A 16,714-nucleotide genomic window follows, 5' to 3' on the forward strand; every position below is an offset into this window, starting at 1 on the left:
TATTACTGCCATGTTTTTATACCAGGGGTGGCTGTGGCTCAGTTGCTAGAGTGGGTCAGCCACTAATTGCAGGATTGGTGGTTCGAATCCCGGCCCAGATGACTCCACATGCTGAAGTGTCCTTGGGCAAGACACTGAACCCCAAGTTGCTCCCAATGGCAGGTTAGCGCCTTGTATGGCAGCTCTACCCCCATTGGGTGTATGTGTGTGTGTGTGTGTGTGTGTGTGTGTGTGTGTGTGTGTGTGTGTGTGTGTGTGTGTGTGTGTGTGTGTGTGTGTGTGTGTGTGTGTGTGTGAGTGAGCGTGTATTTATCACTTTGTGGGGACCAAATGTCCCCATAAGGATAGTAAAACCTGAAATTTTTGACCTTGTGGGGACATTTTGTCGGTCCCCATGAGGAAAACAGCTTATAAATCATACTAAATTATGTTTTCTGAAAATGTAAAAATGCAGAAAGTTTTCTGTGAGGTTTAGGTTTAGGGGATAGAATATAAAGTTTGTACAGTATAAAAACCATTATGTCTATGGAAAGTCCACATAAAACATGGAAACACAACTGTGTGTGTGTGAGTGTGTGTGTGTGTGTGTGTGTGTGTCACAGTGTAAAGTGCTTTGAATACCGATAAGGTTAAAAAGGTGCTATATAAGTGCAGACCATTTACCATTATAAAGTCCACTTAGTGAACTTTCTCCTGTGTGGGGATAAGTTACACAGTAGTCCTACTGAGTACAATCATTTTACACTATTATCTACAAGCGAGACTGTTGAGACCAGCAGCTATAATACAGTTTAGTGTGGTTTTGTGTGTCAAAAGTAGATTAAGTACTTCATGCAAGAATAGCTTTTCAAACAGAGCAACAAGGGCATACTTTTATACTGTGGGCGGATTAAATGAATCAATGGAGCACACTTTGACTGCTGCTCAAATCTGTGTAATGGGACAACATCCATATAGTGAAGAAGGACAACTCAGAAGGATTGATGGAAAACCACGAAAGAGAGAAACCCAGAGTTCAACAGGTGACTTTGCGCATTATCTAATAATTTACTGCATTCTCTTATGCCTTCATAATCTGAAGTCTAGGACACTTAAAATGTTCCTAATGTGACTTTTTGTCATTTCAGAAGGAAGATGACAGGGATTTTTTGTTGTCCCCGCAAAACCACACGGGGAAAGGTGGAACTAGCTCGATGTCTTCGGCCTCTTTTAATTTCATCAATTCTATTATCGGATCCGGAATTATTGGTAGGATAATGTTTTGATGTCGATTTTTCACCAAATTAAAATAAAATAATCATTTATTTTTTTTATTGTATAGTTTTGGTTGCTGTATTCAAATTTAAATAGACCTGATTATGTGTATATTTTTTATTAAATATTTATTTGTCCTCAAAGAATTTTAAATAAACCAGAATTTATATAATATTTAGGCTATAATGAAATATTTATTTAAATACTACATCCTTCCATGTAAATGCATGTTTCAAAGCTGTTTAGATGGGTTCAAGTTTATTAGATCATTATTATTAGCAGACCAACAGACTCAATCATATGACTCTAGAACAGCCACAGTCAGTTCACATGCCTCTCAACTCGAGGGGGAAAAAACACAAATATGTTTTCTGGTCCTGTGATATATCTTTGGGCATAGAGAAGGTCAGCATTTAATGTTTTAATGTATGAGTTCTTGTTACTATTTCCTACATTACCCACAGTGGCTCTAGTTGTCACACAATTTCTCCAGTGAGTGAATGACCTAATTCTCATTGTTGGTTCCTTTTTTAAGCAATTGCTGTATAGGTGTGTACAACTCTTGACTGCAAACATTTTGAATATATAGATTTACTCTGCCCAGAAAAGAAAATATTGTTTTTTTTTTGGAGGCATGTTGTATTATAGGCTTTTCAGGAAAAAATAAAATAAACAGAAAATTAACAATGGAGCACAAAACAATTCAGGAAACAGCTAAATAGAAAAAGGTAACATACAAAATTATGTATTCACAACAGGTGTTGTTTCAAAGCAGCTGTACATGAAATTATGCTACAACAGAAATGAATAAAATGCCAATATTAGTTATTTATGTTTAGAACTGATAGTGGTTAAAATTAGTAAACTAAGTAAGTGTTGTGGGTCAATGATTAAGCAAAATGATTTTGTATGAACTATAAGTTTTAGTGTTAAAATCCTTGAAGTCATCCCAAATGAACTGAGGAAATACACCTAGATGCATTTTCCTTTGATTTTGGCCGATTAAGTAATTTAATATGTAGTTCAAGAGAGTGTTGTCCCTTCTTTGACCAAGTTCAGTGAAGGGCATCACTGTCCAGCTGGAAGCTTATGGCAGGTCATTTTGGTGAACTCCATCCTGAGACCATGCTTCAAATGGTAAATGGTCTGTACTTATATAGCACTTTTTTTTTTTTACCAGAGGTTACCAAAGTGCTTTACACTGTGTCCCATTCACACAATCACACACACATTCACACAAATGCAATGCACTAGCCTGCTATTGGCAGCAACTTGGGGTTCAGTGTCTTGCCCAATGACACTTTGGCATGTGGAGTCATCTGGGCCGGGAATCAAACCACCAACCCTGTGATACACAGCTAACCCGCTCTAACACATGAGCCACAGCCACTTCAGACAGTGGCTCATGAAGAATCCCATATCTTTGAACAATTTATTGTCTGCGAAGTCCATCTTAGTAGACTGAAGTGAAGTCTGGCTGGCACATGCTGCAGTTGGTCATCATCCCACAGCGACACAGTGGGAATCGGACATCAGGCAGGACAAACAACCTCATCTCATTCATTTTCAATGAGAGCTGGCGACTTCCAGCAACACAAGCTATGGCGACCGTTGGCGACCGGATGTGGGCGTGTCCAGTGACGTGACAGAGTTGAGGCATTTTTTACTTTATGCAAATGAAGAGCGACTTTCGGGAGCAACAGCCAATATGAGATATGGTAGAGCTCACTTGATCCCAATATTTTAATAATAAAATTAATTGTAAAGAAACATTGCTGTTTAGACTCTCCACACACACCACTAGCGACCTAACTGCCAGCCACTGGCAACATGCTGTGACAAAGTAGCTGGCAGCGTGAATGCAGCTTTAGGCATGGGCGACACGGGTAGCCGCCTGGGGCGCCATCTTGCCAGGGGCGGCAAGGACCTCCCCTTCAGCTAATGACCAGCTTGGACCAGCTAGAAACCAGCTACCATGTTCCAAACCACACTTACCAGTTTAAGCTGGATTTTCCATTAGGGATGAGCGGATGCCATGATTTACCGCAATTGATTGTTGTTGTTGTGGTGGTGGTTTTTGATCAGTGGGGGTTTGAGATTGATGCGAATCCCTCATGTAATTGATGTTGTTGTGCACGGTAAAATGGATGTAGTATCTAAAATGAAAACTATATGTGCACGAATAAAATGGGAGAGATTAAAGATTAAACGCTGAAAATAGAAAGGTAAGTAATGCTAAGCAGGCTACAAACATGAGCGCTAGCAGCAACAGGAACAGGAAACAGCATCTATTTAAGTTAAGGTAACTAGATGCAAGTAGACTTAAATATGATGACATTGTAATTTTAGTTTGGAGTATAGAATTCACAAACAGTGTCATAATTTCATACAATTTTGAACTAGATATTTGAAACCAATGTTACGTGTTTAAAAGATGTTAGCGGGATGATTGCGTAACAGTTAAGTGAGGTACTGCGGCTAGATGAGCAGGTGGGAAAAAACAATCATAGAAACTAGGTCCTTAACGTTGAAAACGTTTATTCAGTCACCGAAGAGTGAGGACGTTACAAAATATATAGTAAATGTTAAAGAAAAGAAAACATGAATAACCAAAAAAGCAAGAGGGTCGTCAAATTAACGAAATAATCAAAACATAACCCCCATATCTATTTAACCCAAAACCTCTAGAACTAACTACCAAAAAGAAAATGCAGAAAACAACCCGCAATCTTCGGCGTAGTCGACGCCTTACCTAAACTATCTACCGTGGTCTTTCTTAATTGCAGAGACAGAATGAGGATTATTTCAACTCACAATACAAACTTCACTCTAATTGGTCTACAGTTGGGCTACTGCGTACAACGCTGTTTTAGAACAAGGTAAACTGCGCTCAATTTCAGTCATTAGTCGTACTCACAAATGCATAACCAAGATTAAGCATCTCTGAACCAACAAGTAGGTATCAACATAATAATAATAATAATAATAATAATAATAATCACAAGACATACACGTAAACTTAATTCTACCAACAATCAACGCATGGATGTGTGCTGAGATCTGGCGCTGCTCTCCCACGCTTCTCTTCAATGGGGCTTTTAAATCAGCGGAAGTGTCCAGGGATTGGTGGATGTCACAGGTGATGCATAACGCGATGACGTCACGCCTGACAAGCAGCCAATGAGTCACGTCCCAGGAGCGCGAATGGAAAAAGAGCACAAAAGAAAAAAGAAAGCAAAACACAAACACACGTGGAACATAACACCAACATAGGAAGGCAAACACACATTTGTGGACTTTTGACACAAAATCTTATATGTATAACCCTTGTGACAACTTCCCTATAATAACTTCTGATTAGAAAAATAAAATGAAATAAAAACTCAAAACATGAATTCATCTCAGATCTTTTCCACTCTACCCAGTATGCATTTCAGAGTGAAAAAGTCCTTAATATATCAGTGATTTCTCTGTTTGATTAGGTTTGCCATATTCCATGAGTCAGGCTGGCCTCCCTCTGGGACTTCTCTTGCTTGCTCTGGTTGCTTTCATTACAGGTATGTGTTGTGCATGCACCGTTAATCGTGCATTTAGATGACATTGGCAATAATATTGGTTTGGAACGACATGAGTGTGAATAAATTATTTGCATTATGAACATTTTCAACAGTTTTTTTCTTCTTCTGCAGATTACTCTATTATCCTGCTGGTCAGAGGGGGAAATCTGTCTGACACTAACAGTTATCAGTCTCTGGTGCAAAGCACATTTGGGCTGATAGGATATTTGATTCTGTCAGCTCTACAGTTTATGTACCCGTTCATTGGTAACAGATATTACTTTGTCCTTATGACCCTTTGTTGTATTTACATTCAGAAACAAAGTGAGATTTTAATGAAAATAAACCTTTTGCCTCCATTGCTTCCCACATATAGCAATGATCAGCTACAACATCATAACAGGTGATACACTGACCAAAGTGTTTATGAGAATCCAAGGAGGTAAGCAATTTATTAAGGAATAAATATTCTGTCATTTACTCACCCTCATGTTGTTCCAAACCTGTATGACTTATTTTTTTCCACAAAACACAACAAGATATATTGGGCAGAACATTAGCCTCATTCACCATTCTCTTTCATTGTATGGAAAATATACAATGTATATGAATGGTATCTGAGGATAACATCCTGCCTAACATCTTCTTTTGTGTTGCATGCATTATATTACATTTTAGAATGACAGAATTGTAATTTTGGTGAGAACGATTCCTTTAAAATATTTACAAGTTTTAAAGGTGTCACGAAATTGGAGTAAAGGCCCAAGCACTGGAGACAAATAAATGTTTAACCAAACAAAATACAAAGAAAAATTCAGGAGGGAGAAATAAACACGAGGCAAGACAAAATGGAAAAAATAACAAGCCAATAATAAAAGAAGAACTCACAGGAACCGACTGACTAGACAGGGGAACAATCTGACAGGGCAGACAAGACAAAGGAGAAACTAAATAGAAAAAAAGGACATTGAAGACAGGTGCCACCAATAATACTAATGAGCAGCGTGAATCTGATTGCGCCTGTGAGAAACACGAGGGAGAGAGGAAAACACAAGCACATGGGACAACCTGACAGATGGGCGGAGGAGACTGCCTCAATTCTGCCCAATCAAGAATAAAATGAGACCAAAGTAGCAAGATCATGACAGGATGGACAATGGGACAGACCAGGATAGCGCCGGTGAAAACGACCAGGGAGGAACCAGCAGGTCAGATCAGAGTGATGTCAGCAGGATGGACCAAGAAGGAGCCAAAAGGTTGGACAAAGGTGGTGCTAACGGGACAGACCAGGATAGCGCCAGTGAAAAGGACCAGGGAGGAACCAGCAGGTCATATCAGAGTGATGTCAGCAGGATGGACCAAGAAGGAGCCGAAAGGTTGGACCAAGGTGGTGCTAACGGGACAGACCAGGATAGCGCTAGTGAAACCAACCAGGGAGGAACCAGCAGGTCATATCTGAGTGATGTCAGCAGGATGGACCAAGAAGGAGCCGAAAGGTTGGACCAAGGTGGTGCTAACGGGACAGACCAGGATAGCGCTAGTGAAAACAACCAGGGAGGAACCAGCAGGTCAGATCAGAGTGATGTCAGCAAGATGGACCAAGAAGGAGCCAAAAGGTTGAACAAAGGTGGTGCTAACGGGACAGACCAGGATAGCGCCAGTGAAAAGGACCAGGGAGGAACCAGCAGGTCATATCAGAGTGATGTCAGCAGGATGGACCAAGAAGGAGCCGAAAGGTTGGACCAAGGTGGTGCTAACGGGACAGACCAGGATAGCGCTAGTGAAAACAACCAGGGAGGAACCAGCAGGTCATATCTGAGTGATGTCAGCAGGATGGACCAAGAAGGAGCCGAAAGGTTGGACCAAGGTGATGCTAACGGGACAGACCAGGATAGCGCTAGTGAAAACAACCAGGGAGGAACCAGCAGGTCATATCTGAGTGATGTCAGCAGGTTGGACCAAGAAGAAGCCGAAAGGTTGGACCAAGGTGGTGCTAATGGGACAGACCAGAATAGCACCAGTGAAAACGACCAGGGAGGAACCGGCAGGTCAGATCAGAGTGATGCCAGCAGGATGGACCAGGAAGGAGCCGACAGGTTGGACCAAGGTGGTGCTAATGGGACAGACCAGGATAGCACCAGTGAAAACAACCAGGGAGGAACCGGCAGGTCAGATCAGAGTGATGCCAGCAGGATGGACCAGGAAGGAGCCGACAGGTTGGACCAAGGTGGTGCTAATGAGACAGACCAGGATAGCGCCAGTGAAAACAAGCAGGGAGGAACCGGCAGGTCAGATCAGAGTGATGTCAGCAGGATGGACCAAGAAGGAGCCAAAAGTTTGGACCAAGGTGGTGCTAATGGGACAGACCAGGATAGTGCCAGTGAAAATGACCAGGGAGGAACCGGCAGGTCAGATCAGAGTGATGCCAGCAGGATGGACCAGGAAGGAGCTGACAGGTTGGCCCAAGGTGCTACTAACGGGACAGACCAAGATAGCGCTGGCGAGGTGGACCAGGGAGGAGCCGACAAGTCAAACCAGAGCAACGCCAGCAGAATGGACAAGGGTATAGCAGCTTGGCAGGATTTGGCAGCTGGACTATGCTTGGCTGCTGGACTAGTCGTGGCAGTGACGACTTGACGTGCCGGTTTAACTTAGTGCGCTGGCTTGATTTGTCGATATGGTTTGGCTTGAAGTGGCTGCTTGACTATATATATAGTGACTTGATTAGGTGTGGTGGTTTGGACTTAGACTTGATGACTTGTCTTGACATGACTGGACACGGGGGCTTGAACAGGCTCGTCGATGGCCACAGGGAACAGGACAGACTTGATGACCACAGGGAAATGGGCAGGCTCGTCACAGTCTCAGGGAACTGGACAGGCTGTGTGGCCTCCTCGGGGTCGGCAGCGGGAATGGGTGGGAAGGCTTCATCAAGCTCAACTGATGGGCTAGGCTTCCTTCTCTGGGACTTTGAGGAAATGGATGCAGTGTCTGCCTCAGGTGCGGGAATGGCGTCGTTCTCAGACTGGAATGAAGGCTGGAAACTTCCCGAGACACAGGCTGAAACAACTCCATTTCCCATTTCATGGCCAGCCTGATAAGTCTCAAGAAAGTCTCCAATTCCCACCTTCATCTGGGACACAGGACCTAATAGGCTCATTAAGACCCTCACTAAAACACTCAATCAGGGATGCCTGATTGCATCCCAGATCTGAGGACAATGCCAAAAACTCAAAAGCATACCCCCACACAGACTTATGAGCTTAACGACCCGTGCCACTCTCTGACGAACAGAAAAACCAGGAGTGAGGGAAAAAAATTCCTCTCCACTGGGTCCACAATTGGTCAGATCATTCTGTCACGAATTTGGAGGAAAGACCCAAGCGCTGGAGATGAATAAATGTTTATTTAACTAAAGAAATTACAAACAAAAACTCAAAAGACAAAATGGGAAATATATCAAGCCAATAATAAAATGCGAACTAGACAGGGGAACAGGACGAAACACAATGATCTGATAGGGCAGATGAGACAAAGAAACTAAATTTAAAAAAGGAACACGGAAGACAATAATAATAAGGAGCAGCGCGAATCAGCTGATTGCGCTGCTGAGCGGCACCTGTGAGAAACACGAGGGAGAGAGGAAAACACGAACACATGGGACAAATGGTAAATGATCTACACTTACAGTATATAGCGCTTTTTTTAACCATAGTGGTTTTACACTGTGATTCGTTCACCCATTCACACACCAATGACAGCAGAGCTGCCATGCAAGGTGCTAGCCTGCCATTGGGAGAAACATGGGGTTCAGTGTCTTGCCCAAGGACACGCATGTGGAGTCGTGTGGGCCGGGAATCGAACCACCAACACTGTGACATCTGACAACCTGACAGATGGGCGGAGGAGACTGCCACAATCCTTCCACAACAAGAATAAAACGAGACCAAAGTAGCTGGATCATGACTCATAGTTCCTTATCTTGGGTCTACATTTCTTATAGTATATGAGTGCTGGTGGTGTAGTGGTCTAAAGCACATAACTGGTCTTGCAATCAGAAGGTCGCTGGTTCGATCCCCACAGCCACCACCATTGTGTCCTTGAGCAAGGCACGTTGCTCCGGGGGGATTGTCCCTGTAATAAGGGCTCTGTAAGTCGCTTTGGATAAAAGCGTCTGCCAAATGCATAAATGTCAATGTATTTTGAGAGGATTACTCATCCAAAAACATGAATCCATGTTTTCTTCTTGAAAGAAGAGACCTAATGTGTATTCTTTTTTTTGCAGTTGGTCCCGGGGACATTCTTACAGAGAGATATTTTGTTATTCTGGTGTCTACTGTTCTCTTCACTCTCCCCCTGTCTCTCTATAGAGACATAGGAAAGCTGGGAAAGGTAAAGGATTACAAGTTATTCACTCTTTAGATTAACAAAATAGTATCTCTTTTATTTTTAAATAAAGTATCATGTATAAAAATATGAATTTTTGATTTACAGTTTTAAAGGAATTTTTGAATTCAAAAAGTACTTTTATTATTATTTACTCGCCCTAATTTTTTCCTTGTGTAACACAGGAGAATTTTTTAAGAATCTTCATGTAGCCTTTTTCCACACAATGACAGTTTATAGTGACCATGTCTGTCATGCTCAAAAAAGGACCAAAATGCATATGGTCTACTTTTATGGTGCTTTTTTTTTTATTATTTGTCATTTTTGTAGCTTGACAGGTCACTATGTACTGGCATATGGAAAAACAAAACAGCATGAAGACTGTTCAAATAGTCTCTTTATGTGTTCCTAATTAAAAATATAGTGTAAAAATAACAGCATACAGATTTGGAACAACATGAGGGTGAGAAAATAATAGCAGAATTAGCATTTTTGGGTGAATTATTCCTTTCGCTGGAAGATGATTCAACTCCCTCCCTTCCTCTGTTTCAGGTATCGTTGTTGTCCATGCTTTTTACTGTTGCCATTCTCATCACAGTGATCGTGAGAGCAGCAACTCTTGGACCACAGATGTATAAAAGCTCTCTTCCCGTCTGTGTGCATTCATTAACACCGCCCACCATATGCTGATATTTTCCTAAATATTAGCCTGACTGCTGCTCAAGCTAATATTTACCCTTTTAAATGCCAATTTCTGAGAAGTGACCCCAGTGAACTTGCTTTATCGGTTTTATTTATTTAAGTTGAATTTTTTTTACTTTCCATTCGATTTTTTGCCTTTGTTTGGTGAGGCATGTAGTGACACGTTGCAGTGAAAAATGACACCGATTTTAGTGGTGCTTGCTAAGGCAACTTTTTCTAACACTTCTATTTAGTTATCTGAACAAACCTCTAATCCTAAGTATTACTCACATTTGTATTTGTCTACAGACCTCCATCAGAGGGTGCATGGGTGTTTGCTCGGTGGAATGCAGTTCAGGCAATTGCTGTCATGTCTTTTGGTGAGGATTTACTTTCATTGAACACCACACTGTTTCAGAATGGTCAGAGATAACACAGTGTTTTGTCCATTTATGGCAAATTCTTAATATGGCTAAATATGGCTTTTAAATCAACATCAACTGTGAAAGTAGCTGTAAATAATGCATGATATATCAAAACACAATAAACGCTCTGCTAGAATACATCTGTAACACCGTTAAAGGATGGGCAAGGAGGAGGCGAGAACCGGCTTGTCAACATAAATGATAATTTAATTAAACTCCAACCAAAAGCATAAACAAACACACACACGACGGACATGCCCGTAATTCTGTCTTTCTCGAACCATCGTCACCGGCTGCCTTTATCCCTCGCGCGCCTCATCAGGCCGATTGGGGACCGGGCGTGCGATATTCTGACCCAGCCCCGCCCCCCTCCGCTCCACATTCCTCCCGGCGTTAGCTCAGGCCGGGGTGCCACCGGCATGACGTACAACCCCCTGGGGTGGGGTATATCTTGCGTCCCGTGTGGTCATCCCCACCTTCCTCGCCCTGGGAGGAGACAGGAGGGGAAGACAACAACAACAAAAAAAAATAGGCGAGGGAAAAGGCCAACACGGTGCGAAAGAGAGAGAGAGGAGAGAGAGAAACAGCTCACTCACCGGTTCTCTGATGTACCGTCGCGTGGTCCTCAAGCACTCCTCCACCCCCAGCAGCAGCTCCCTCGCTCCAGGTGGTCGGGGTATCCAGACCACACTTGCCCCGCAGACGGCGGCCGTTCCCCGCATCTGGACGTTCGGGCTACTCCATCACCCGGCAGATGGCAGCGGCGCTCCCCTGGGTGGACGGCAGTGTCGAGGACTCTGCAACGGGCATCCCTTCTCCTTCCCGGGTTTCAGCACCAATGTAACACCGGTAAAGGATGGGCAAGGAGGAGGCGAGAACTGGCTTGTCAACATAAATGATAATTTAATTAAACTCCAACCAAAAGCATAAACAAACACACACATGACGGACATGCCCGTAATTCTCTCTCTCTGGAACCATCGTCACGGCCGCCTTTATCCCTCCGAACCGGCCCCACTCCCCTTCCACTCCACAACATCTTACAAAATCAGTCTCTATGCTGATTATGCAGCTCTCTACTGTCTACTGTGAGTTGTTGATGGTATTTTAAAGTTCATTTTTATTTTTATTTATTTTCATTAAAAAAAAAAACACACTTCATATTTCTGTTTTGACATTCTTAATATCTTTTCAGCTTTTATCTGTCACCACAACAGCTTTATGATCTATGGATCACTGCAGGAGCCCACGTTGAGTAACTGGTCTCTTGTCACACACACGTCCGTGGGCTCGGCCGTATTGGTCAGTGCTGTCTTTGCAGCGGCAGGCTATGCAACTTTTACTGGCTACACACAGGGTAAATTAACTGTGTAACAATATCAGCGCCTGCTACTTCAATAAGACTGGAAAACGGGCAGTAAACAATGCATGCGTTACAATTTGAACGCACATTGATGTTTTCCTGTTATGTTTCCTTGCTGCAGGTGATATATTTGAGAACTACTGCAGGAATGATAACTTGGCAACGTTCGGACGGTTCTGCTATGGTGTCAGTATCATCACCACATTCCCTCTGGAGTGCTTTGTTACCCGTGAGGTAGAACTGTATTTATGCATCTGTACATTACACCATCGATATTTTCAGATTGTAGGCATCAGCCAATAACCATGTCCCTGCTTGGCTGATCAGTGCCCCTTTATATCAGAAGCAACTAAATCCTTTTTTTCTCTCCATTTAATTGTGGTGGTGTAGTGGGCTAAAGCACATAACTGTTAATCAGAAGGTCGCTGGTTCGATCCCCACAGCCACCACCATTGTGTCCTTGAGCAAGGCACTTAACTCCAGGTTGCTCCGGGGGGATTGTCCCTGTAATAAGGGCTCTGTAAGTCGCTTTGGATAAAAGCGTCTGATAAATGTAAATGTAAATTAGTGCCTATAGTGCAGAATCTTAAATATGACTTCTTCATTTTATGGCATTACTTTTAAATTTTCAAATTTTCAAATCCCTTAAAATATGTTTATTTCTAGGTTTAAATACAAAATAAAAACAGATGTGTCAAATGTGGCCTTTTAAAAAGTGCCATGCTTGTTTTAGTGTTTTAAAAGTGTTCTTGTAACCTGTAATTTGCTTCTTTTTTATGGTTTCCATCATCTGTGTCCAGGTGATCTCCAATGTCTTTTTTAAAGGAGCACTCAGTTACATAGCCCATGTCATCGTTACCTTGGTGATCATCTCAGCAACGACTGCAATTTCCCTCTCTTATGACTGTCTGGGTAATGTATTGGAACTAAATGTGAGTTTTCCAGTTGATTCATCAACATCTAACAACCATTATAGTAAAACATGTGAAAATCCACCAAATGTTGTGCTGTTTGTGTCTGTGTAGCACCTGCCGCTGCAGATCCTTCTGAAGAATTCCAGAGTTAGCAAGATCCCGATCAGTTCAGAATGATCTTAAATGTTTAAGCGCCACATTTCAGCAAAGGTGGTTTTGTGAAAATGCCACAATGCAAAGTAGCTTTGCTATAAAGGCTGGTATTGAAGAATTGAACAGTTAGAGTAGACAGTCAATTCTCAGCAAAATGCTGTTTCTCATTTCAAATGTGATGATAACGTTTACATGTCATTTTTGTAGCCACAGCAGAGGTCTGAGAGAAGTTTTAAAATGGTCATGGAAAACTAAATTATTTACTCACCCTCATGCCATCCCAGATGTGTATGACTTTCTGTGTTCTGCTATACACAAATGAAGATTTTTAGAACAATATCTCAGCTTTGCAGGTCCATACAATGCAACTGAATGGTGACTAAAAAGTTGAAGCTCCAAAAAGCACATAAAGGCAGCATAAAAGTAATCCATACTACTCCAGTGGTTTAATCCATGTCTTCAGAATCTATATGATTGGTTTGGTTGAGAAACAGATCACATTTTAAGTCCTTTATTACTGTAAATCTCAATTTTCATATTCTTCTTCTCTTTTTGGTGATTCTTTGTGCGTACTGCCACCTAGTGGTCGTGGCTGGTCAAAGGTGGAGATTTATAAAAAAAGGACTGATAAATACTGATCTGTTTCTCACCCATACCTAACTTATAACATCAGAAGTCATGGATTAAACCGCTGGAGTCATATGGGCTGCCTTTATGTGCTTTTTGAGCTTCAAAGTTCCACCCACACTTCTCTTGCAATGTTTGGACCTACAGTGCTGAAATATTCTTCTAAAAATGTTTGTTTGAGCTCTGCAGAAGAAAGAAACACCCCACATCTGGGATGGCATGGGAGAATTTTCAATTCTGGGTGAACCGTTCCTTTAATTCTGGAAGTTGGACCGAACTCCTGAGGAAACTGAGAACTTCCAGAATCTTTAACACTAAGCTAGCAAAAGTCTCTCTTTGCATGTAGAGATGTTTAGGTTTTTCTGTCATTTTACTGTTGTGTATTTGTGTCTCTCTCAGGGTGTTCTGAGCGCCACACCCCTCATCTTCATCTTTCCTGCCGCCTGCTTTCTGAAGCTCTCTGATGGCCGCTGGTTTCGTGGGGAAAATCTAATTTCCAGTATCATCCTGGTGGCAGGTGTTTGTGTCATGATAATCGGTTTTATCATGATGGTGCTGTTTCCTCAAGACTGTTCACACGGAGCAGAGATGTTCTACTGTACTGTCCCCAACACCTCAGTTCTCAGCACCAGTCCACCGAGCAGTGTACTACAGATTACTAACGCCACACAGAACGTCAGCATTTTCTGATATTTAAACATTGAAACGTAAAAATATAACAGTTATGCTGGAGCCTTTTTACAGTACCATATGTTGTTTTCTTGTGATAAATTGTTATGGCAATTGTTGTATTACTTGTGCATGAAATAAATGACAAAAAACAAGTCGTGCAAAATACTTTTTGAGTCTAACATTGTGCTTAAAGGCATAGTTTGCCCAAATTTTTTTCAACAATTACTCAAACTATTTACACACAAGATACTAAAAGTAAACCATGTTGACGTTAAACACAGGCACATGGTCCCACTTCAATTTTTAAAAAAAGCTTCCCTTTAAAAATTATATACATGTTTGAGTGTAGGCCAACCATTATAATGCAAATGTGTTTGTATGATACTTATTTATTTATTTATTTATTTTATTTTAAAAATGTTTATCCCATTTTTCTCCCAATATGGAATGCCCAATTCCCACATCTTAATAGATCATCGTGGTGTCGTGGTTACTCACCTCAATCCGGGTGGTGGAGGACAAGTTCTAGCTGCCTCTGCTTCTGAGACGTCAATCCGCGCATCTGATCACGTGGCTTGTTGTGCATGACGCCGCCGAGACCCCCAGCATGTGGAGGCTCAAGCTACTCTCCGCGATCCACGCATGACTTACCACATGCCCCATTGAGAGCGATAACCCCTAATCACGACCACGAGGAGGTTACCCCATGTTACTCTACCCTCCCTAGCAACCAGGCCAATTTGGTTGCTAAAGAGGCCTGGCTGGAGTCACTCAGCACACCCTGGATTCTAACTCATGACTCCAGGGGTGGTAGTCAGCATCAATAGTCGCTGAGCTACCAAGGTGCTTGTATGGCATTTTAAGTGCCCTCATGTATTGCATGTGTTTTTGAGACTTCAGTGAATGTGAAATATGAGTCAGAGTATGACAGTGAACAAGAACGATTCATTCACATAAAAGATTTGTTCACAAATAAAACACAACTGATGCACTTTATGTGTTTCAAAGCTGCACATACAGGTTTTGAACTCACTAAAGACCTTCTTCGTCACTGGCAAATGATAGGATGTATTTGCAGGTTTGATATCAGTTATATAAATATCCAACTCATCCAGCGCGTTGCTCTCTGTGTTCAAATGTACCCCTTTACGGTTTTACTGTGAGAGAAAACACTCTAAACGATTCAGTGCGTGAGTGAACTGTCCGATGATTCGGACCAGAATGTGAAACGATTCAGACTGTAAAGGTAACTCGTTTGACCAATTAGTTGAAAAGATCCGACTCAAAAGGGTGATTCATTCGTGAATCGTGCATCGCTATTTCTGATTCTAAACAGTAGGCAAAGCCTGTGATGGCGTTTGGAGGTGCTATTTTTGTTTTTAAATCTGAAATCCAATGTAAATAATATTTTAGAGCTTCGTCTGAGGGAAAGATATTTGAAAAATGTATCTATTTAAAAAAAAAAAAAAAAAAAAAAAAAATCTGGCCTGTTGCTCACAAAACATTATCTTATGGCTTCAGATAATTCAAAACATTGCACACAAGACATATGGACAAAATGTATGTTTTTTTTAATGTATGGAGTTTGACAGCCATGGTCACTGTGAACCGATGTTGTATGCACAAGAACTTTGTGAATTTGGTCTTCCACGTTCAACATATCAGCTGGTTTTGACATGAGGGTAAGTAGATACATTTAATATTTGTGTGCAAGGGCTTAGATTTGGCTTTAACATGGGGGTTTTTGCAGCGTGAAGCATTTACCCATGTTTCCATTGATCGTGGTATAAATAAGGGTTGTACTTGTTTGTTTTGATTATTGAGAGGGTTACCTTCCCCCCATCCCACCTGGAATCTACGCCCCTGTTTGTGTGAACGATTCAGCCAGGAATCAATAATGTAGTACCGCAACTCTCTCACTAGATGTCGCTATTAAGCCAGAAATAGGATATTATGAACTTCCTCAGCAGCACGTGTGACTAAACTCCACATTAAAATTTAATTACATTCTTACCCTTGAAATATAATTGTTCAGATGTACACAGCTCACATGGCTTGGTATTCAGCACATTCTCTGCTTTGCTGTGACTTTTGTTGCCGGGACGGCATGCGAATTCGCATTGCACAGTGTAAATAGTGTGAACAGTCGGTGTCCAGTTGGAGGTTGGAGGTTGGAGGGCTGGTAGAGACTCGCACTAACCCATCGTGTCATGACTTGAATATATGCGGGGCTTCTGTCTCCCTCTCTGTTAAATCGCAACAGAGAAGCGTCTGTTGACTGGGGCAGGACTCTGGAAAATATGGTGGGAGTTGCAGATTTTTAAGACCCAAAGGGGAGTAACGGGACAGAAGTGATGCAGAAAGTGTAGAGGGAGAAGACAGTGTTCAGTTGTGACAGGACAAACACTTCTAACACAAACGTGCTGCTGCTGAAGTTGATAAAAGTGATGATTTTGGCGTTTTGGCATCAAGACTGATGACACTTGACAGACGCGGGAAACATCGAGGGCGGTAAGTTCGCAACCAGGCGCTTCATGCTCATTCAAAACATTACGATTTTTTTTTATTTATTTTATTTTGTATTTTTATTCGCGTGAAAAACAAATGAGTTATCACAACATCTCGAAGTTACTAATTTTCATACAACAAAATTGCACGGTGATTGCTGGCTTAACGAAATCT

General features: G+C 41.8%; 2 protein-coding genes across 4 annotated transcripts in view; both read left to right on the forward strand.

Annotated features, from left to right (window-relative positions):
* Window positions 1-943: 943 nt before the first annotated feature.
* On the forward strand, window positions 944-14,166 carry LOC127659356 (putative sodium-coupled neutral amino acid transporter 11). The gene is made up of 12 exons (XM_052149140.1): window positions 944-1,022; window positions 1,128-1,248; window positions 4,737-4,811; window positions 4,944-5,078; window positions 5,188-5,253; window positions 9,097-9,203; window positions 9,750-9,829; window positions 10,188-10,258; window positions 11,499-11,660; window positions 11,788-11,900; window positions 12,467-12,598; window positions 13,760-14,166. Exons 1-12 carry the CDS (start codon window positions 984-986, stop codon window positions 14,048-14,050), a joined length of 1,392 nt encoding a protein of 463 aa, XP_052005100.1. The 5' UTR covers window positions 944-983; the 3' UTR covers window positions 14,051-14,166.
* Window positions 14,167-16,218: 2,052 nt separating this feature from the next.
* LOC127659352 (cordon-bleu protein-like 1) overlaps window positions 16,219-16,714 on the forward strand; it is an 85,329-nt gene continuing 84,833 nt past the window's right edge. The window contains exon 1 of one of the 3 annotated variants that reach the window (XM_052149132.1): window positions 16,219-16,543. In XM_052149132.1, the coding sequence (XP_052005092.1) occupies window positions 16,509-16,543 (35 nt within the window). In that variant the 5' untranslated portion in view covers window positions 16,219-16,508. The remainder of the gene's footprint in view (window positions 16,544-16,714) is intronic. The other 2 variants (XM_052149131.1, XM_052149133.1) reach the window with 2 other exon arrangements.

Source organism: Xyrauchen texanus, chromosome 18 (genome assembly GCF_025860055.1).
Source record: "Xyrauchen texanus isolate HMW12.3.18 chromosome 18, RBS_HiC_50CHRs, whole genome shotgun sequence".
Taxonomy (NCBI): domain Eukaryota; kingdom Metazoa; phylum Chordata; class Actinopteri; order Cypriniformes; family Catostomidae; genus Xyrauchen; species Xyrauchen texanus.